Here is a 22,977-nt window from a genome sequence, read left to right as displayed (position 1 = left end):
ACCTTGGTCACAAAGACCTTTGTCAGGAGAGACAGGTAGTGTGTTACTGTTCCTTAATCTCTCAGTAGCTTTCTATACCATTGACCACAGTATTTGTGACTGTCCAAATTGAGGGTAGGCAGTGCCGCTTTTCAGTGGTTCCAATACAATTCGGGATGGATATATTCAGGGGGTGGTGATGGGGGGTGTTGTTCAGCCCCTACAGTCCTCAGTGCTGCAGGTTTAGGTTTTCCTATGCTTAATGGGCTCACCCAGAGCTCTGGAGTACATTTTCATGTGCTGGTGATACACTGCTCTATCACAGCTGCATTAAGTATTGTGTCCAGATTAAGGGAAGTAATAGTACTGCTTTATTCTACCTTGGTCAGACCCCACCTGGAGTACAGTGTCCAGTTCTGGACACCACAATATAGGGATATTGACAAGCTGAAGAGTGTGCAGAGGGTGGAAACCAAAATGAAGGGCCTGGAAACCAACAGCCGAAGGAGTTGAGTATGTTTAGCCCAGAGAAGAGGAGACTGAAAGGTGATATGATAGCAATCTCCAAATATCTAAAGGTCTGTCACATGGAAAATGGAGCAGGCTTGGTTTCTACTGCCCTGGTGGGTAGGACCCAAACCAATGGAATCAAATTACAAGAAAGGAGATTCCAACTAAATGTTAAAAAGAACTTTTTGACAATAATAGCTATGCGACAGCAGAATGCACTCCCTCAGAAGGTGGTGGACTCCCCTTCACTGAAGGTTTTTAAGCAGATGTTGGATGGCCATTGGTCAGGGATTCTTTAGTTGCGATTCCTGCATTTCAGGGGGTTGGACTAGATGGCCCTTGGAATCCCTTCCAACTTTACAGTGCTACGATTCTATGTAGGCGTGGCAGTGAATCTGCTAGACTGGTGTCTTGCCTCAGTAATGCACTGGGTAACACCCAATAAACTGAAACTTAATCGAATAAGGCTGAGATGCTGTTAGTGGGTGTTTCCCTCAGATCAATGGCTGGGGTTTGGCCAGCTCTGGATGGGGTTACACGCCCTCTGAAGGAGCAGGTGTGTAGCCTGGGGGCACTTCTGGATCCATTACTGCTGCTTGATGCACAACTGGCCTTGGTGGAGCAGACTGCATTCTATGCAGCTAAGTCCAGGTGGCTATCTGGACAGAGATAAACTGACTTCTGTTGTCTACATTCTGGTTAACTCCAGTATACATTACGGCAATGTACTATATACATAGGGCTGCCTTTGAAAGCGCTCTTGGTGCAGAATTCAACAGTCAGATGGACTGAGTACATAACACCCATCCTGACACAACTGTACTGGCTACCAGTAGGTTTCCATAACGAAGTGCTAGTTTTGACCTACTAAGCAATATGTGGCTCAGGACCCCAATACCTCAGGGACGCCTCTCGCTACATAAACCAACCCAAACACCAAGTTCATCATATGAGACCCTTCTCTGTGTTTCTCGTCCACGGGGATGCAGAAGGTGGCAACACAATTTTGTGCCTTAATTTGGTGGGTAACTAGTTATGCCTGTGGCCTCTTTTGTGCTCATCTTTTAAGTGGATAGGTAGGATTTTTTATATATGAATGAGTACTTGTATTACTGCTGTTCTGACATTTTTGGGTTTTAATGTTTCTTGTTATTTCCCCACCTGTGGGTCAGTTTAAGACACTTTGCTGTAAAAAGCAGCAAATAAATATAACATAAATGGTATCGAAAATGTACAAATTTAGTTTTTCATTGCCACTCTGCTTAAGAACTGGATTACCCTACTTACTGCTTCTCTCTATGCTCAAGGCAGCAAAACATATCCACCACAATAAAAGCTGTTGGACAATTTCTTTAAAATATAAAAAGTGCTGTATAGTTGCTAGTTAAATAACCCCTTATGTGACAATTAGTTGCAACACCTTGAGTTATTATCTGTCTTTTGGCACGCAATGCAGCATTTTTGAAATCTTCTTTTGGCTCTTGTAAACCTGGGAGTCCCAAATGAGCTACCTTTGTACTATTCTACATAATGGAATGATTGAAATTTGATGCCAGCTGCATCTATGTGACCAAGAGTAGAATCTGAATCATGCTAGCTGCATCCCATTGAGAGGTCAGATCTTGCCTTGATTGTTCATGCACCGGTCACATCTAGGCTGGACTACTGTAAGACACTCTGAGTGGAGCGACCATTGATGATGGTTCCAATGCATCAACTGGTGCAGAAGACAGCCCCCCCCCCCCCTATATTTTCTGGTCCCAAGCAGTCAAAACACGTGACAGTGGTCCTGTACCAGTTGTACTGGTTAGTGGCATATTTTAAAGTTCATTTTAAAGTCCTAAAGAGTTTGTGATCAAGTAGTTTGAAGGTCAGCCTACACTCATACAAGCCTGCTTGGGTACAAAAATGTGCTTAAGAGGCCATGCATCTAGGCTTGATTCAGCTGCCAGGCACAAGAGATGGGTACCATCACAACAAAGGCCCTAAGTTATGAAGTTTCCTCCCCACTAAGATGGGCACAATTTTTAAAGTGCATTTCAAAACTTAATTATTTTGGGCCACTGCTTCTTAAATGCTGTTTGTGAAGAATAACTGGACTTTTTTTTTTAAAGTGTTTTGGTATTTTCCTTTATTTAAAATAAATCTATGCTGTTTTATTTATTAATATTTATATATGGATGAACTATTTAATTAATACGCACATCATATACATACGCTGCTGCCATCTTAAAGTGTTTAGGTTTTTGTTTAAAAATATTCTGACAGGGCAATCACTGCATTTTTCTGACTCATAGTAGATTGGGAAAAATATTTTTTAAATGTGTGTGAAGAGAGAGCTACATCTCATATGGCATCTGGTATAGTGATTTTGGAGTATAAATAATTATGCCTTTCCTGGACGCTGAGATGCCAAGTGCTATCATTAGCCCCGTAATGAATGCAACTGCAAGAGAGTCACACCTGTTCGATAATGCCTCCAATACTGGTCGAGGCAAAAGGTCATAACTTCTCTCCTTGATAGCCAGCAATATTATGTGAGCTTCTGCAAAAGTTCTCTCAGATAATTTGCACTCTCTTACAGTATTTGTCATGTGTGTGTTAAAGTTATATGACCCAACTTGTTTGATAGATGCATCAGGCACAGCCCAGGGAAGTTATATGGCCCTTTGGCACCCCCCCCCCATGGTAATAACCAGCAACACCACTCCCTTCCCTTCACAATTTCCTGGAAGTTTGTCATTTTACTACTTCTCCAAACAGTGAAGTACACATACCCGGTACCATCCAATTCTTTTCAGTGTAGGAATAGCCCCTGCACTAAGGCTTCTCTCCTTCCATTATGGATGGATGGAAGAAATAGGACAGTATACTTGCGTTGTTGAATTACCACTAGTTTTATTGCAAGGGACCTGCAACAAAATTCTGTAGTGTGCAGTTCAGGGTTCCAACCATTCTATTCCCCCCCCCCCCACACACACATTTTCTGTTTTATTTCCTCACAGCTGAATAGCATTCTCTGCTCACTGAGCATGCTTAGACATCATTGGGCTGTTTGCCTCCATTTTTTCTTTTAAAAGGTTCTGTCAGCTTTGCTGGTAACCTGCTGTTGTGTGGATAGTGCGACATTGGCTACATAGAGCATGAGGAGTTTGCAATTAGTGTGTGTGATAGAGCTATACAATCCACACCCCACAAAAAGAATCAACTGGCTAATAACAGAATTTCAAGACTAAAATTTGTTTACAAATTTATTTATTTAAAATATTTATACACCGCTATCCTTCAAAATATTCTCAAAGCAGTTTGCATAGTAAGCAAGTTGAATTCATTTTCTAGTTTACTGTTACTTCCTCATAAAAGGTAGTATTAACTGCTACAAAAACACAAATGCATTCCAAGGCAGGGGTAAAGAACTCCATATCCTCGAACATTTCTCCAATGAAAATAAGGACATCTTAAAGTGGGACATTATGGGATCAAATCATATCAAAACTGGAATGGCTTCTGGAAAATAGGGACACTTAGAGGTTCTAGAACTAGTTCCCATATTTGTGAAGGAAAAATACAGAACTCAAGAGAAAACCACATGATTAGTGTCTTGTGTAACCCATAGTGCTGTTATTGGCACATTTTCTTTTTGCCATTAGGTATATCCTTGAGCTCTGATAATGTCTCTTGTTTGCATGGAAGCAGAATAGAGAGGGGTGTAAATAGAAATTTGCCTACTGTACATGCTTAGCATTTACATTTGCTGCTATGAGCACTGCCCATCTGGCCCTCCCCATCACTAACAAGTAGCCCCCAGCAGGTTGCACAGAAGGGAGCACAGCCCCCAGGCCGAAAAAGATTCCCCTGTTCTAAAACCTCAGTTTGCCTTGCTGTTCCAGTACATAGCTATGCCCTCTGTAAGGACAAGCTAAATGAGTGAAAAGTCCAGCTGATAGCAAAAATAAGAGCAATTTCTATTCTACTGTCTGCATTCATAGGAGAGGTATATAAAGAACACGGTGAAGAAAATCTGCAGCGTAATCTCAGTCTTGTGCATGTTGGCTCCAAAGTAAATGCCATTCTGTTAATATTTTACTTTGGACAAAGTGTGCACACTGAAGTTGGTGATCCCCCATATTTTACTCTTCGACAATAATTTGCTCAAACAATCTATTCTCTCTCAGTGTAAATCTTTACACTAAGCATAAATAAATATTTTGTTCAATTATGCTGAAGATCAGTTAAGGCATGGGCGTACCCAGGGGGGCAGCTGCCCCCCCTAGAAGCAAAACATTTAAAAAAAAAAATGGTTATCGGCAGCCTAAAAGGAAAAAAAAAAGCTCTCCTAAAAACTACTGGTCTTTCTCCCCCTCCCAAAATTTCAATAACAATTGAGCTCTTGGCCGACACTGTGTGTGTGTGTGTGTGTGTGTGTGTGTGTGTGTTGCGCCAGCTGATCTTTGCAAGGGAGGTTTGGAAACTGAATTCCCTTGCATGGTGAGTAGTTCCTTTGTGAGGGCTGAGGATCCTGGGAAACTGAGTTTTTCAGCCATTTGGGGCTTTCTGTTTGGGGGGGTAAAGTTTTTCTGTTTTTTGAAGCTGTTTTTGTTTGCTGTTTACATAATGTGGTCAGTAATCTAAAAACGAAACGAACCCCTAAAAAACGGGGCATTCCCCCCAAAAGGTTAACAACTTTGAGCTGAACCCCCAAAAACGAGGGTAGATCACTGCTGAAAGTAGATCACAGTCTCTTGGGAGTTGGCCACTCCTGGTATAAGACATGTAACTAGAATAAATTTTTTTAAAAAAATCAAGCAAATAATTGTAATAACTACCGTAATAAAGCATTGCTATAATCCTTTGTAATAAAGTACAAGTGTCTCTGCGTCCAGTCCCTGTGTCCGTGGGATTGCGCTACTGCGCATGTGCCCCACGGACAGCCGTTGGGACTTGGAGTGCAGAGACTTCGGGCGGCCGGGCGAAACTGTTGAAGCGGCGGGTATGTGCGGGAACGCGGCGGGTGCACGCTTGCGTGGACTTACTTCTAAGCGGCAGCGGCCGTTACAAGTGGCGGCGGGCGAGCGATGTCAAGCGAGAGCTGCTCGGTCAGCTCTGCGCGTGTTCCCGATGTTGCTAGGGCAACAGGGACGCTATGCACAGAGCTGGCTACGTCATGCGGCTCTCGCTTTGCTACCAAAAGAAACCAAGATGTTCTAGCGCCCGTTAATTTAACGGGCTTAATGTCTAGTTATATATAATTTTGGTTTCATTCGCCTTTCCGTGCTGAAATGTCACAACCTGAACGACCATGGCTTGCCCCCCCCCCTAGTTTTGATCCTGGGTACGCCCCTGAGTTAAGGCCCTGCATTGACATGGTATCCTTCTTCTTCTACAAAAGACCTGAATACAAGGATTTTCATGAAAGGGCAGTTTCCCCTCCCTCCCTTGCAGCCAACTGTGCCCTCTCCACCTTCCAGGCAAAGCCTCTTAAGAGGGTCAGAGACTCTCCTGAACAATGCAGAAAGGGCTGTGTGGGGATGCAAATTAAAACTTTCCTTCTGTAAACTTGCTTATCATAGTTTTGGTTCCAAGCCTAATTTTGGGAAATTCTGCTTTCCTCCAGCTGCTCAACTCCCCCCCCCCCCGCCAATCCATCCAGTTTTGTTCAGGAGGGAATTGCCAGTTCTACAAAGAACATTTAATAAAAGCAAAATGCTTTTTGGAAGGGGGCAGATTGCTGCAAATGAAAAGGGGAGGGAAACTTTCCTTCTGTGAACTTCCTTGAATTAATTTCTCTTAAGATCCAAATAAATTTTTGTTATATTCATGAGATGATTGAGATAAATGTATGATGAAAATCATTTAAGATTTAAATTACAGGGAATTCAATAAGCAGAAGAGTTCCTGCTTTAAATCATAGTCTTATACACATTTACACATTTACACCCACGTGGGTGGTGCTGTGAGTTAAACCACAGAGCCTAGGGCTTGCCGATCTGAAGGTGAGCTCCCGTTGCTTGGTCCCTGCTCCTGACAACCTATCAGTTCAAAAGCACAAAGTGCAAGTAGATAAATAGGTACTGCTCCGGCGGGAAGGTAAACAGCGTTTCCGTGCACTGTTCTGGTTTGCCAAAAGCAGCTTAGTCATGCTGGCCACATGACCCGGAAGCTGTACGCCAGCTCCCTGGCCAATAAACCGAGATGAGCGCCGCAATCCCAGAGTGGTCCGCGACTGGACCTAATGGTCAGGAGTCCCTTTACCTTTACCTAAACCTCATTAAGCATAATGGGACTTACTTCTAATGAAATACGCACAGGCTTCTACTGCAAGCCTGAACTGGAAGAGAACTCTGAAAATGAAATGTTACACTACTTTGTAAATTTGAGCCATTGAAGACTATGTAGTAAAATGCATTCAGCTTTCTGTTATCAGACTTTTCCTTGCTGCTTTCAATTAAAACATATTTATACTGCATTATGGTTTTTAAGAACGTTGGTCAGCAACATGTTTATTAATTTTCGATGTTTATTATTGTTGTTTTTAAACTCTATCCCCTGAATGTAGAGTTCCAAAAAAATGTGTGCTTTTTGTCTGCTGACGTGTAGATATATCACTGGTTTAATAATAGAAACCTGCCTTCTACAATGTGAGATCATGGGGTCCATGTGGCTCACTACAGGGTTTCAGGCCAAGAGCCTTTTCCAGCCATACCTGGAGATGCCAGAGATTGAATTTGGATTCTTCTGCATGAAAAGTGTGTGCTCTATCATTGAATTTTTGTATTTATTTGTAAATAAAAGACTCCAGAAATTTTTACCCTTGCTTTCATATTATTTTTACTTATCATTTGTGGCTAGGCACCACCACTTTTAATTACGGTAGCTTGTTTGCTGCTAGAAAGGACCTTTCTCTATATAGTACCCATAACATATGAATCAGCACACATCTTTCCTGAAAACTAGCACTGCAATATCTGTGCTCATTTCCCCTCAGGCAAGAGGGCTACCCTTGGGATGTCTGGCCAGATCCCAATAAGGGTTGACCATACTTTATACAGAAGTACTTTTGCTTCATGGGTATGAAGCAAAGGAAGAAAACAATCTGGCTCAGGATTTAAATTCTGATAATTTCCTGAATAATATACTTTTGAACAAAAGGCAGAATGTACAAGAATGACAACACTGATACCAGACCAGCTGGACGTTTTGAGCGCTTTTTTTCCTGCAATGCATTACACTTCTGTTTAATAAGGCCTAGTTTGCTGTTTTTTATACAAGATAATGAATTGACTTAACAAAAGGATTTTGGTTGTGGTGGTTGTGGAACTTCTGGCATCACCAGATGGCACCTTAACATATTTGCAAACATTCTAAGAACTGAGAATGGGAATAGGAACCATGGAATGCACAGATTTGCAAGGTCCTTTGAGAGAAGCTAGGAGTAGGTGGGTTGCAGGAGCAGTTTCACAGAGTTAAAACTGTTCATGTGCACATCTGCCTCTCCGTATAGAGAAAAGACTCATTCATATTCTAAGCTGTATATTGCTGGGCAAGAATGAAACAAGAGTGCTGTACAATAAAGGATGCTGAGCATGAGCCAAAGTAGCTGATGGAGCAGGAAGCAAAACAAGGGTTTGAAGCAACTGTAAGTGGTGCAAGAACAGAACTTGGGGTAAAGGAAGAACCAAGGATGGAAAGGACCTACAGTATAGAAAAAATAATACTGGGCTAGGGTTGCTACATTTTTGCTTGCAGTGCCATTATATTGTTATAATCTACTACTCTGGGACCTTATGATGAAGGACAGGTAAAAAGCCAATTTATCTTTACCATTTATTGATGTGATTTAAAGCAAGGATAAACTACACACATAGGAAGGTTGTGCAAATCAAAGATGATGTTTGGATTCAAATTTAAGATATTTAAGGAATATAGTAAAGCCTTTAATTAAAAAAAAACTTTTTGCTAAACAGTAGAGTTATAAATGCCTCAGTACAAGCATAATACATATTTAAAAAATGCAAGCCAGTCTTCAAAAGGTAAATTTCTATAGTCATTCTTTAATAATAACCCATAGGAAAGAAACAGGGTCTTAACAAATTTGTTACAGTAATGGATATACATGCAGCATTATCAAATGGTTTGCTATACAGAGAATAAAAATTAAAAGAAATCCATGATCTGAAAGAACCTCTTCACTATGGCAATAAATCAGGTTTGTTTGTGGGTGTTTTTTTGCCAAAACTTTGAACAGAAAAAACAATTACTTAAGTAGGCAAGCAATCACATCACTATAAATCTATTTCTGTTAGTCCTACAATGTATTTTCTAAACACACTATATATTAAAATGTTCCAATAAGAAGATATATGACACAGTTTGTGATACTGAAAATATACTTAGGAACATCTTCAAGTCAGTGTTGACAAGCAATTTTAACAGGACATCTGAAATATCTGAGAAGCTGTCTCCAACCTACTTATTAATCTCCAGTTTTTAAAGGTTATTAAACAACATTCCACTTGTTTTCAAGCAGTGTTCTGGTTTTCTTGTAAAATGAACATTTAATAATGTAAAGGTTGATTTTAGAAGCATCCAAAATTGGATACAAATTTATAAATGTGGCTAGCTTTCCAGTAGCGCCCCCCCACTTTCACGATAATAAGTAAATTATGCACATGCAAAAACTTGAAACATCTAGGATGGCTATTTATCCCCCCCCCCCCATGGTCTCCTTTGAAAAATATCCAAAAACCCAATTAATGCAATTTTTTGCCAAAGTTTTCATATCAGGGAAGGAGCTCTATTGAAAATTTCACCTTTTTGTTCTTAAAACGTAGGCAGCAGATACAACAGAAAGTATAAATCTTCAGCATTTAAGAGCCACAGAACAGGGCATGTAAGTCTCACTCAGTTATATGTTCCTATCGGCACGATTACCACAACAGTCCATTTTCAGAAGTCAATTTGAGATTCTTCCCCCACCCTTTCCTTCACTCATACACCCCTAACTTACAGAATAGAAACCAAAGTATATTTGTGAACACATTTTTTTTTATCTTCAAAGAAACATACCTTTCTGATAAAAAAAAGTCCTAGGAGTTTCTAAAAGTCTACAAACTCTCTCCATCAAGAAGAGCCCATAACAAAACAGTTGTCTATAAAAATCTACACTGAACTACAACATATACCAGTATGTTGACAGTCACCTCTGCATATTAAATCATAACTCGCTGGTGAAATCTAGCTGTAAGTAACTTAAGAAGAGACTGTTCACATGAGATTCAGGCAATAAATAATATTTTGTTTCAGCAGAAGGTTCAGTACTGGAAGACCAATTCAAAATTTTGAAGCCCAATAGCACAATACTGTAAAAGATTCTCTCTCAAAATGTGTATATTGATTGTAGAAATGTACATAGATCAGATTTAGACTTCTGCTACTAATGATACAGTTTAAACTGTAGTACAGGAAAATAATAATATTATCTGCTGTTAGTATGAGAGAAACTTTTTAAATTGCTATTAAAAACAGATACAATTTACCACAATATAAATAGGAATTGGTCATTTTGCAATAATCAAGATAGGTTACCAAAGTCACTTCAACATATACATTTCAAGTTATTTAGCGCAACTCATAATCATATATTTCGATGGCTAGAGTAGTAAATGTGTCTGGACAAATTTGGTACAGTTTCACCTTAACCATAATCTACATCCCAATATCCAGAACCCATATCTGCACATACAGTTCTCATCACTGGTATGCAATCTCAAATTAATCAACTGTTTGAGATGAGGATGAGGAGATTGTATTTTGGTCTTCTTTCCCCATCACACAAGTGATTGGGACTATCTAAAATAGAAGGTCTTTAGACAAGAATGCTAATGTTTCTTCCAATGGGAAACAGGTTCTCTAATTGGAAACTACAGCAGCTCAAAATAATTCAAACACTCTGCTTCAACTTGATGTGCTTTAGTGCAATATATAAAAATTATATTAGAAAAGTTAAAGTTCAGCCCTTCTAGATGTGAAAAGATGGTTCACTATATAATAAATGTCAAACACCTGCCTGCTCATCTTCATGTGAAATATCACAATTCTGATTTCATCAATGTTTTAATCATCAGGCTGAAGGTATTATATAATGTCATATTTTCACATAAAACATACTTGTTTTGGATATTAGCATTTCCTCTGACATTCAAGACCTGCTTAAGTGCCATTTTTAAGTGCAAAAGAGAACAATACCATGTAGCTCAAGAATTTGAAGTAATTCTCATTGCCCACAAAATACACACAGTAGACCAATAATTCTTGAAGCAGTATAAAATATCCTTGTACACTAGAAAGTTAAAGGTTGCAGCATAGCGTGATCACTCATCCTATATTAATAGCAAACTCAATTCTCCTAGTGTGGATCCTTATGTAGCCGTAATAGCACCATCCACACACAAGAGGGAGGAACCTGCCAGCTGGGAAGAACCCAAAGGGCTGCAGAAGTACAAGCAATCTTTGAAGCCACTTCCCCCAAAATAGCCCAATGAAGAATGAGGATGCTCAGTAGGCCTGGAATGCTGACCAACAGCGGGTGAGTGGGGGTGAGGGCGGAGAGGAAAATAGGGGATAGGAGGTGAGAAATTAAGAATTCTGGCATGGCTGGCTGGCACCCTGGACAGAAGCACTCCACACTGCAACATTTTGTTGCAGCTTCTACTTTTTCCTCCTTCTTCTTTTAATATGCATTTAGACAAAAAATTCTTGAAGCTCTAAAGTAGCCATTGTATTCCATTTCCTTTTCTTTACTTTAAGAAAAGGGTAAGACTAACATACATAGGTGGGCTATGCACACAGGAGGGTGAAACATGTGCACTGGTGAAGTGTTTTTGCTGCAGTGGTTTCCCTCCTGAAGAGATAAGCTTCTTTTTAAACTCAACAGTAGTCCCTTAGTAATAGTGTGGCTCCTTCACTGCACCCTCTGCACACAAGCCTCTTTGGACACAGATCCACACTGCAAGCATTAAGTCTTTTAAAATTTTAAATTAAACAAATGGAGAAAGTGCACACATATTACTTAATAAGGATGTGTGAATGAAATCTGTACCTATGCGCAAATGGTAATGCATTCTGGGTTGGTTCAGCCCTTGGTTCTGAGTTTTGCGTCACTTCTGGGGTTGTTCTTTCATCATCTGTTCCATTAATACTCTCAGGTGTAAGAGGAGATTGAATATCACCTCCTGCAGATTCCTTTAAAAAAAAAGAACATTAAGGTTACACACTGAATTATGTACAAATGTACTTCCAATAATAGACAAACATCCAAGTACTACAGTTGAATTTTACACCTATTACACCTTTAGCAGATATAAGAAATAAAATGGCAACGTTTCCCTCCACAATTTGAAAGAAAAACAAATTAATTAATTTGTGATCTTTACTTCCATAAGGAACTGGCCTAGAATGCCCATTAAGACCATTTAGTTTTATGTGGTAGAGTACTGGCTTCTGTTACAAAATAAATGTCACATCTCACCATAAGAGATCATATATATGCCCGTGTTTCCATCTTTACTAGTAATCAGTATGCCTTGGGCCACATATATACCAAATTACAGCTTTCTGGTTGATTTGGAGTACTTTAACAATTTTGGGTTAAACTTCAGACACTTGCTTTTGAAGGAGGGAGGGACAATTTTCAGTTTTCTCGAGTTAAGCAGGGTGTCTAGGATAATGTGTGCTCCAAATTTCAACTTTGGGAGCAGCATGGTAGTACTCCAAATATTATGGATATGGTAATGTTTCCAATTTGGGGACTCTGGATCCTGTTTTCTGACTTTTCTAGTAGTTAAAGACATATACACCACATTTAAGTTCCATATTGTATGGAAATAAACTAACAAATGTTTGTATATCCCATTGAATAAAACACAGTTGTTATTACATTTGCTGTATTTTTTGAAGTATTTTTATTAAAGATTTCTTGATTTACAAATGTATGTGCAATGTCTCTCTCTCATATTTTTTACATGTATCATTTTTACAAATCAGTTTCATTTGTTGAGACATTGGGAGGAAAAGAAGGGGGAAAGGGGTGGGAGGATGAGTGGGGGTGGGATTGGGTGACGATGTTTCTATTTTACTTAATATATGTAGGGTTTGATGTCAGCGTTGCTTGTGCAGGTTATCTTTTGTTCGCTTGTGTTCCTTTGGTGGTGAGAGAGGTTGGGGTTGACCTAGGGTGTGATTGTTCATTTGTGATTGGCTGTGGTGGTCTTTATTTTAATGTGTGAGACATTTGCTGTATTTAAGATGTTCCTCGTTATATAACAGATATCCATTTAAATCAGTCTTTCGTGTACCAATATGAAATGCGAGTTTTACACAACAGCTTAAAAACATGTGTACTAAAATCCAGAGCAAATGAATACAAAATTGTCCTGTACGTTTGCATAAATGACTCAAATTCTATACGCCAGGTTGTCATAGGAATTTTTAAAAAACCAAGATAGATCAAATACTTCTTGTCACATATTAATAAAAATCACATTAGCTGGAAAATTCTTTACCATCTGGTTGCAGCATATTTAAAGATGCCTTATCACCTAAGGCTAGGTCTGAATCAAATGGAAATTCCCTCTCCCCCCCCCTTCTTCCACACCCACCCACATCCCTGTGTGCTTGAGAATCCATATGATAGTCAGGGAACTTACAACTCCTCATGAATTAATAGACTACTGCAATGCATTATATGTGGGGCTGCCTTTAAAGACAGTTCAGAAACTATGGTTGATGCAGAACTCAACAACCAGATTGTTGGCTGATGCAAGATGGTTTGAGTATATAAAGCCAATTCTTGTGCATTAACTTCCAGACTCAAACCTTCTAAGCTTTAGACCTATAAAGCCTTATGGGGCCCAAGACCTCAATACTTCAAGGACCACCTACCCCTACATGAACCAACCCAGACCCTGCATTCATCACCTAAGGTCCTTCTCTGTGGAATAGGGGAAGTACAGAGGGTGGCAACATGAGGACGGGACTTTTCAGTGGTGGCTCCCTGCTTATGGAATGGTCTTCCCAGGGAGACATGTCTGGTGCCATGACTACCGGTAGCTACTTTTAGGCACTAAGCAGAAACGTTTCTTTTCAGCCAGGCTTTTGGCCTTCAACCTGGAGTTTTAAATACTGTGGCCTCCTTTAGTGGATGGGATGTGTTAGACCGTATATATATATATATGTGTGTGTGTGTGTGTGTGTGTGTGTGTGAGAGAGAGAGAGAGAGAGAGAGAGAGAGAGAATGTTTTAAGGGTTTTCTTGTATTGGTTTTAATTTCTGTATTATATTGTAAGTCACTTTCAGTTTACTTTTTGTAAAAAAATAACACAATATTTCTGTTAGTAACTGAAATTTATTTAGGGATTAGAAGCACAGAATGAATAGTGCAATGCTGTCAGCAAATGTGATTGTGTGATAGTGATTCTTCTTCATGTTGGTACTTAATGTTAATTACCTAAAACAGTCTTCACCAGTTACTGTACATGTAAGCAGAAAAGAAACTCATGAATTAGGAAACAGTAAAGTTGCCATATAATTTTGTTTGTTTGTTTGTATTTCAAAAAGTAAAAACCAGGGCACCCCAAAAGCTGTTGAGCTGCTTTTAAAAAAGCAAAAACAAAAAGCACCACCTTTCAGAATTTCCCCCTAAACATCAATTCTGCCTTTGAAATCCCAGTAATGTCTGGAATAATCCGGACGTATGGTAGCCCTAGGAAACAATACAATTCAAACTGAATACTGCCAACTTTCTTATGTTCCCTATTACGTTATCATCCATTCACAGGAATAAATATATGAGTCCTGGGACCTGTATGAGGAAAAACTAAAGATACTCACTGCCATTTAAAGCAATATGATTCAGGCTGACTGGTCAGGGAGGTTTACACAGTGTCCTGGATATTGCATGCACCTAACCCTTTGGGCCAAGCTACTCTGTGACAAAAGGGTGACCAGTTTCTACATTCCAATTACAGGAGTGGGACGGGGAGGGGCAAATGATTACTGCTATACAATCATTTAAGTATCAGAACATATTGCTATTAGTATTTTTAAAAAGTATTTAAGGCATGCACTAGGTTCACATTCTCAATATTTCTTTTGTAACTGTAACAACTGAAGTGTTCTCTAAGTAAAACCAAATAGCAGTTTCTTATTTTCAAGAAACTCCAGACAAAGCAACATGAAATTCTGCATTTTAACAGAAAGGTGCCTGGTTTCTAAAAGGCTGTATTTTGTATTTCAGAGCAGATTGAACACCTGAGGTGCTTACAAGGAAGATAAGAAAACTAACAGGGACAATGATGTTATAATATTCCCTGAGTATACTTAAAAGTCTTCCTCTAAGCTTTTCAACAACTATTCTTAAAGCTGCAGTGCGAGAAGACTTATAGGTAATAATGGTATGGGGTTGCACAGACAAATAAAAAAACATAACTGACGATTTCTAGCAGCTATTTAAATTAATGTACCAGTAATTAATTAATTAAGATTAAAATATAAATACCAAATGCCACTCATGAAAGCCTTGTTGATACTTGCAAGTCAATTACTACATAAGGAAAAGAGTGAGAGGAGATATAATCTACATGCAATACTGGTCCTGGTTTTCCTACATATTTATAACATCTTACTACTAACTGAAGAATTTTCATATTGAATTTTTTATCCAATGGAAGCTTCCACAGAGCAGTAACATGTATTTCACACCACACATAAACATTATTTTTTTCCTCATTGTTGAGGGTAAGCTTTGTGTTTGTACTCTATGTTCTTGAGCTAGTACGCTACAGCTATATCTTCAAGTGACTTCACCTCAGCCAGGAAAATCATGCATATACTGTATAAGTGCCTTGGCAATTGTCTTTCCTAAATGTTTCCTGCTAGGACTCCCTGCCAGAGATGCGGGTGGCGCTGTTGTCTAAACCACAGAGCCTAGGGCTTGCCGATCAGAAGGTTGGCGGTTTGAACCCCCGGGACGGGGTGGACTCCCGTTGCTCGGTCCCAGTTCCTGCCAACTTAGCAGTTCGAAAGCAACCCCCCCCAAAAAAAAAGTGCAAGTAGATAAATAGGTACCGCTCCAATGGGAAGGTAAACGGCATTTCCGTGCGCTGCTCTGGTTTGCCAGAAGTGGCTTAGTCATGCTGGCCATGTGACCTGGAACCCCAGAGTCGTTCGCAACTGGACCTAACAGTCAGGGGTACCTTTACCTTAGGAGTCCCTGCTAGAATCTCAGTTTGGTCGGGGAGGACAGAGAGACTCCAGAATACACACAGGAGGATATTAGAGTTTCTACATATTGCACTGAGGCCAAAGTGCCCAAGGATGTTAGCAGCTAGTTAAGCACCTCAAGGCCCCCAAAACACAAACAAGTATTAGGGGGAAATGTCTGTAATGCAAGGGAGAAGCAGTTATCCTATGGAATATCTAGGATGTACTGTTGTAGGCATTTATCATTTTATTTCCATTATCATTCATGAACTTGTGAAATAGAAATATTTTGCTATAACAGTTTTAGTAGAAACATGTGCTCAGTAGGAAAAATCCAACCTGTGCAGTTTTGTCATTGGTATCTAATATCTTACACTGAACATATTGCACCCCAGCTGTATACACACTGCAATGTAAATTGATACATGTCATTTGTGCATGTTTTTCATGTCATCCCACACAAAGTTGTCCTCATCCAAGTGGCAGCCCACATGTTCCCCCCATTTAATTCAGTTTTTCTCCATCCATGGATAATGTGGTAAGAAAAATATCAAAGATAACATCACATGTTACTCAGCTGTGGACACACTGAAGCATATTGTGTAGGTGGTGTTTTTTTTAAAACTTCTGTGGTGATGTTTTCCCATCTATCACCACACCCTCTACTTCCATTGGTGCAGCACATACATTCAAAAAAAATATTTTTTAATCCACTGTTTTGCTCAAGTCTGTTTTGGGAAAGTCTGGTATATTGGAAAGCTTGTATCTCTCTCTCTCTCTTTATGGCTATGTGCACAGGTAAAGGAATGCACATGTGCATGCCCCAAAATGGGCCCCAGGTTTCTGGAACTCAGGAAGGTAGGCAGGTACTAACTGAGGGGAGTAAACAACACCACACAGGGGGCTACATTCCATCAATAACTGCCACTAATGTGGACGGAAAAAACTGAGACAGAGTTCAATTGAAAGCAGTCATTTTTGGAGAAATATGCTCAAAAGCAAAGTGAGAAACAGCCACTAGCTGCTGTGTGAGACAAAGCAAGGACATAGCATCTTTAGTACTTCCTTGCTTTGGCTTGCCTGCTTGGCAGCCATGCACAGCCTAGACAGATAGGATTAAGTCCCCAGTCTTCCTTGCAGGCATCCCTGTGCCACCATACTTCTCTCTGGATTCCCTGCCCTCTAACCCTGGCAAGTGTTTTGGGGAAAGAAATAGCTACTGAGGGCAGGAAATAACAATCTGAGGCCAGGAACCCCTAAGTCGCCTCCCCCCCCATCTTCCACAGCACACCTTTCCTCAGCATCCCCACCCACCTTGCTTAGATTTGCCCTCCTCTATTATCCTCACTGCCCAAAATCTTCTCTGCCCTCCTCCCTAGCTCCTAGGTTGGAGATAAGAATGCAACCGCACACTGCAGCCAGTTGCCAGTCTAGGAAATAATCCTGCTGGCCTCCCCCTGGTCCCTACTGTTTCTTACAGTATTCTAGAAAAGTCGCTATCTGAATCCTGAATAGGAGTACTCCTGCTAGAGGCAATGATGCATAGCAGCATTTTGTTGCAAGTCTCATTTGGCGCACCATAAAAGTTAAAACCCAAGCTTAGGTATTTGCGATTAGGTTAACAGGGGCATGAAATCATCTTCTTACAAAGGGTCATTGATTGACCCATGGGGCGAAAACAGTGCATGCACATGTCTTCTATGATGAGTGAAGCAAGAGCCAAAAGTGGGCTGAACTTGCAATACTGAACGGCTGCATGCAAGCTCGCTCTGCCACTCACTTTAAGACTACAGTATATAAATTACTGCTACTTGGGCTGCATACACACTCCCACAGAAGCCCCACAGAATCTATTGCAGAGCATTCTTCAACATAACTATTGTCAAACCAGGTACAGGACTGTGAAACAGTTTGCATGCAACTAACCACCTGTGCTTCCCAAACCCCAAAGTAAAATGGATTAATGAAGCCCATCTGCAAAGCAGTTAGTAGCATTTAGAATCCAATCTGAACACAGACCAGAACAAACGCACCTGTGAGGGTGTACTTGTTAATTCCATCTTTTCTTGGGATTTTTCCTTAGCTAGTCGTGCAGCTTCTTTAAATTCCTGAAATTTTTCTGCAAACTAAAGGCAGAGATTATATAAATATACACTGTATATAGCATAGCTTTGCTAAGCAGAACATATTCTATATAATAAATCGGACTAGAGAAAAACATTTGCTCTCCAATAATCAACAGGGGTTTATAGAGAATCTGAAGAGGCCATTTTTGAAATATCATGTTCTAGTGGTGGTGGTGGTCACAAAGAATCTGTCTTCTGTTTGTCATTCTATCTGCAAAATGCAATGTGGCACAGCTATTCAGATTGCTAAGCCAGGTTGCTACCTCTCAAGAATGTCCTAACCCATGCTCTTCAAAAACTGTCATCTAGCCTGTAGCCAAAAGTCAGTTATGCGACAAAACATTTGGTGTAACAGTTAACCAGTCAGAGCCTGCAGTATCAGGGAAGAGGACCTTTAGGTATACTGGAATGCTCTTGCTCTTTTACCTACTGACTGGCTGGGTTTCTACTGAAGTAAAGCAAGGACTACTGAAATGGCCATGGCTGAATATTCCTGCCTAGAGATTGATAAGGAAACTGTTGCTGTTCTGATCCTACCATATTTTTCTACAGTACTGGTCACCATTAATTTTCAGAATACAGCTTGCTGACCATTCCCCCCCCCCCCAGCAAGAAGCTCTGTGGTTCTTTTTTCTAATCCTGTGTAAGTAATCAATTTTAAATGGCATTTTACTTCAGATGATCTGACTCATCAGTTCTTTTGGTGGGAGCCAAAGACTCCTCTCCTCCACTGGAGAAAGGCTCTCTCTATCAGTGGGCGAGAACCTTTGAATTCAGACACTATGAATAGTCAATCGGAGAAGAATTCTCCTAGTGTACAGGGTCTGGCATAGGCTTCTGTGTTACACTTGCTGATGTCTCTACCTGCAGAGTAGCTGGGGAAACCCAGCCAGATGGGCGGGGTATAAATAATAAATTATTATTATTATTATCATTGGTTCTCACACTCTGAGCTGGGGAGCATATAGAAGGGCAGATTCCCAAGGGCCAGTGGAGAAAGTTGAGTTTATCTTATTTAATTCTTTGTTGCATATAAACCTCTGGCTTACTTGGCCATTTTATCACCAGGAATTGTCCCCACATGTGTGCAGGCATCTATATTTCAAAAATAATCCTTTTCTAATTTGCAAAGAAGCCATTTTTGTTTCCAATCTAACCGGCTTACACTTGCTTTTACATTTGTTTAATTTTCACTACTCAAGCACCTGTCAGGTTCCACAGAACTATCTGTTTCAGCAATTCTGACAAGCAGGCAGCACAACCATTTCCAAATTCAATGCTTTCTTCAGATACCATGCACAAAACCAGATGTACCTCAGTACACACTTCTCTGTAGAACAGCTGCATGCTATAACGATTCAAAAGAATGTGCAAGAAGTCAATGTTCCCTGGGCTACATGTGTTCAAATACGCTGCTCCATATACAGTGGTACCTCCAGTTGCATATCCTTCAGGATGCGAATGCGGCAAACCCAGAAGTATTTTTCCAGGTTTCGCCCTGCGTGCATGCACAGAAGCATTCTACCATACCGTGCGCATGCACAGAAGTGGTCCCTCCGGTTGCAGAAACCTCGGGATCTGACCGGAGCTCCGGAACGGATCCCATCCACAACCAGAGGTACCACTGTATAGGATACTCTTAAAAACCTACTTTCCCCACACAGTAACTAATAGCTCTATGGATAGATCATAGCTTAGTGGTAGGGAACATGCTTTGCATCTAGAAGGTCTTGGATACAATTCCTTGGCATCTTTAGTTGAAATGGTCAGGTAACAGGAGATGAGAAAGGCCTATGCTTGAGGCCCTGGAGAGTCACAGGCAGTCAGAGCTAGATGGCAAACAATATGATCTAGTATAAATGCAGCTCCCTGTAGTTCTAGAGCTCAAGCTACACTACAGCACTATTGGGGTTAAACCAGGCTTCCTCAGCCTTGGCCCTCCAGATGTTTTGAGACTACAATTCCTATCATCCCTGACCACTGGTCCTGCTAGCTAGGGATCATGGGAGTTGCAGGCCAAAAACACCTGGAGGGCTGAGGTTGAGAAAGCCTGGGTTAAACCCTGACTTATTAAGTGTCCACTGCCAAATATCTCTTGCACCAAAGACAGCTCTATTACCATGGGAACTGTAGGTTCTCAGCTGGAAGGGGGAGTGTGAACTGTGGGACTGGGCAAGTGTTCACTAGAATAGTCAAGTGCAGTTTTAAGAGAGTGCCTTCCATTTGAGATCCCATACCACTTTAAAAGTGAATATGAACCCATTGAACAAGATTATATGGAGAGCTGAGGAAGACCATATCAGTGCTCTGACCACTATTGCCTCTTCACCAGCTTGGGTCTCTGCTTCATGCCTCACCATCATAAAATGAAAGCAAGCCAACCAAAGCAGAAATCAGAACAAAACCTGAATGAATTATGGTCTTCAGTGCCACTGGTTTGGTCAATTCAAGGAAACCACTCATTGGCCTACGTAACTTGTACTGACTCCAACCCAACACATAAGGTTCACCTTCTCCATCAGGTTATGTAACTGTAAGACTGGATGAGAGCACTCTCAACCCAAAACAGGTAATGCACACGGAGAAGTGCTGTCAATTCCAATCATGAACAAAGTTTAAGGACTTTGAATGTTGAGTGGGTTTTGGTCATATGGCAAACAACATGACAGCACTCACCCCATTCCATGTACAGAAACTAACCAGAATGGCAGTTGTATCTTAGTTTGACTCTAGTGATGGGTCAAGCATCTTCCACTGCCCACAAGGGCAGCAAGTTCATTTATGGGGTTCAGAGCAGGCCCATGCAGCTCCAATGTCTTGTTGCTACTTCCTTCAGCAATTGCTACCTAAGGCAGCTGCCTCACTCTGCCTAACAAGAAGCCCAGGCTTAGTTTGGGTAACCAGGGTTCTGCAAATTCATGATTGGTGGCTTTAGTAGTCTTAGTAACTTTTTATAGGTTAAAAAAAATCTATTTCAGCCTTCGGAATAGTAAAATATTAAAAGACCAAAATAATGAATTTGAGAATTAATGTTTATATGGCATTATTCTTCCCAAACCTGCAATTATTTTGCTTTTGCTGGTATGAGTTGGAGGAATATAGTGGCAACTTATGGTTTACTTGATGAGTCTTCATCCAGAGCAGGGGTAGGGAGGCATCTTTGCAGACACATGCTAGACAACACTTCAAGACCATGTTGAGATATTACCTTGCCTTTTACTTACTTTTGAGAGATGGTGTTCAGAGGAAAATCCCAAGCCATAAACAGTATTTGCTCTGCTATCTGCCCACTGACCAAACTTCTGTGATGTTTTAGTGAATGTCATGTTGGGAGTGATGGTGCTGTTTATTATTGCCTGCAAAAAAGAAAAGGAGAAGTTATGAAATAACAAAGTAAAGCAGTATACTCATAAAGCTTCCCTTAACGTCATGGGCCAGGAGTCAGCTTCGCCTGTTGAACAGCAACCTGAAGGGGGAGAAGGTGGAATTTTGTTAGTGATTAACAGATCAGTGTAGATCCAGCTATGGATTCCAGTTCCCGCTTAAAGAGTTATATTGACCTTCTGCTTGCTCTCAGCTTGCCCTCTGTCACAGAGTAATTGCAAGGATAAAAGAAGGGCAGAATGGAAGACTCAAAATTTGAGAATGATGCTAGACCCACTTCTGGAAAGCTGGCGAGAGCTGTGCTCACCCTCGGGTTTTTTGCCTTGCATGCTGTGCTTTTTCTGTTGTTATCCTAGCCTTTAATTAAAATTTAATTAAAAAATGGGGACACCTTCAGCCACAGCCCTGCCTGCCCCTTTGTAAAATGGGTGTAATACTGATGGAATCTCCCCCCCCCCATAGGATTAACAGAGATAAAGGTGGGGAGTGAAAAGCTATGCAACCATTCCCCAGAGGAATTTTTTCAGAGATAGGCCACCAGCAGCAACTGAAAGAGGCAGAGCAAGCTACCTTTTTTTCCTACCCAATCTCCCCTGAACTTGCTATCCTGGGGATATTCTTTTAGGAACCTTTTCTCATTACAGATATTTGCTGACAGGTCTCTAGCCTTACTCCAGGTTATTGCTAGTTAGACTTGGAAGCAGCTAGATCTGCAGTGGACACATCGCTCTATTCCCTTACAAGTCCCTAAATAGCCAGAGACTTTGGAAAAATCAAAGCCTGTACCTCTGAAGCAGGTAAATCTTTATATCCAGATGGCATTCAGAAAACCAGAAAATTGAAAATGTTAAAAATTTAGAATGGCACAATCAAGTGCACTCTTTTTATTTACAATGAAGATTGCAATCAATTCCAAGTACAGTTTTTAGAAAGAGCACTGATGAGTAAGCCATTGTGTCACCCTTAAAAATAATGATTAAGGCTTTTATGGAAGGTTGAGACCAATCCTCTTGAAAGAGTCTTAGTACAAAAATTCAAATGAAGGTCACTCTCTATTAGCCTGTTGTATGATAGCATCACTACACTAAAAATGTTGGAGATATTGAAGTCATAGAATTACTAACCCATCAGGTTTGACAGATAGCACCTCCTTAAAATTAGAAAGCTAGCACAGGATTGGCAGAAACACATCAGGTGCAGCACAATCATGTTCATGTCTACTCAGAAGTAATTTCCATTAAATTCAACAAGGCTTGCTCCCAGTTAATTGGGCACAAGATTATAGCCTTTAAAAAAAAAACCTGCTGAGGTGGCAGAAACAGTCATCAGAAAAGATTCAGAGAGCATATTATTGCTTAATTCACACGGCAAGATTTGCTATTAGCAGCCTTCCTGAAAAAGCTTACTGGGCTTATAATTGTTTTAAGAGACTGAACAGGCAACCAGGAATGTTGTGCTTCCCTTCAGCAATTGCTGTAACATCATAGCACCATGTTCAACGGTGTGTAGAAAGGGAGGAGTTTGTATTGGAAGGTATGTTTCTTCTGCCTGTATGCACCAAAAAGGCATTGTTAAGAGGGGCTTTGAAGCTTGTTGCATTAGTTTTAAAAATGACTAAATAGAGAGTAGGAGTGAAACTGTACATTCCATAGAAAAACTGTAATTCAGTTTTCCAAAACACAGTTTTCATTTCAATTTAAAGCAACCACAGGAAAACTCC

General features: G+C 40.4%; 1 protein-coding gene across 3 annotated transcripts in view; it reads right to left on the bottom strand.

Moving 5' to 3' along the window:
* Window positions 1–22,977, bottom strand: part of HOMER1 (homer scaffold protein 1) — a 71,465-nt gene that overhangs the window by 19,054 nt on the left and 29,434 nt on the right. For all 3 annotated transcript variants that reach the window (XM_033163765.1, XM_033163766.1, XM_033163767.1), the window contains exons 3-5: window positions 21,098–21,229; window positions 17,781–17,873; window positions 11,588–11,730 (exon numbers count right to left, since the gene is read on the bottom strand). In XM_033163765.1, coding sequence (XP_033019656.1) covers window positions 11,588–11,730; window positions 17,781–17,873; window positions 21,098–21,229 — 368 coding nt within the window. The remainder of the gene's footprint in view (window positions 1–11,587; window positions 11,731–17,780; window positions 17,874–21,097; window positions 21,230–22,977) is intronic.

The sequence above is a fragment of the Lacerta agilis genome, chromosome 11 (genome assembly GCF_009819535.1).
Source record: "Lacerta agilis isolate rLacAgi1 chromosome 11, rLacAgi1.pri, whole genome shotgun sequence".
Taxonomy (NCBI): Eukaryota; Metazoa; Chordata; class Lepidosauria; order Squamata; family Lacertidae; genus Lacerta; species Lacerta agilis.
This window is presented reverse-complemented; position numbering and strand designations above follow the sequence as displayed.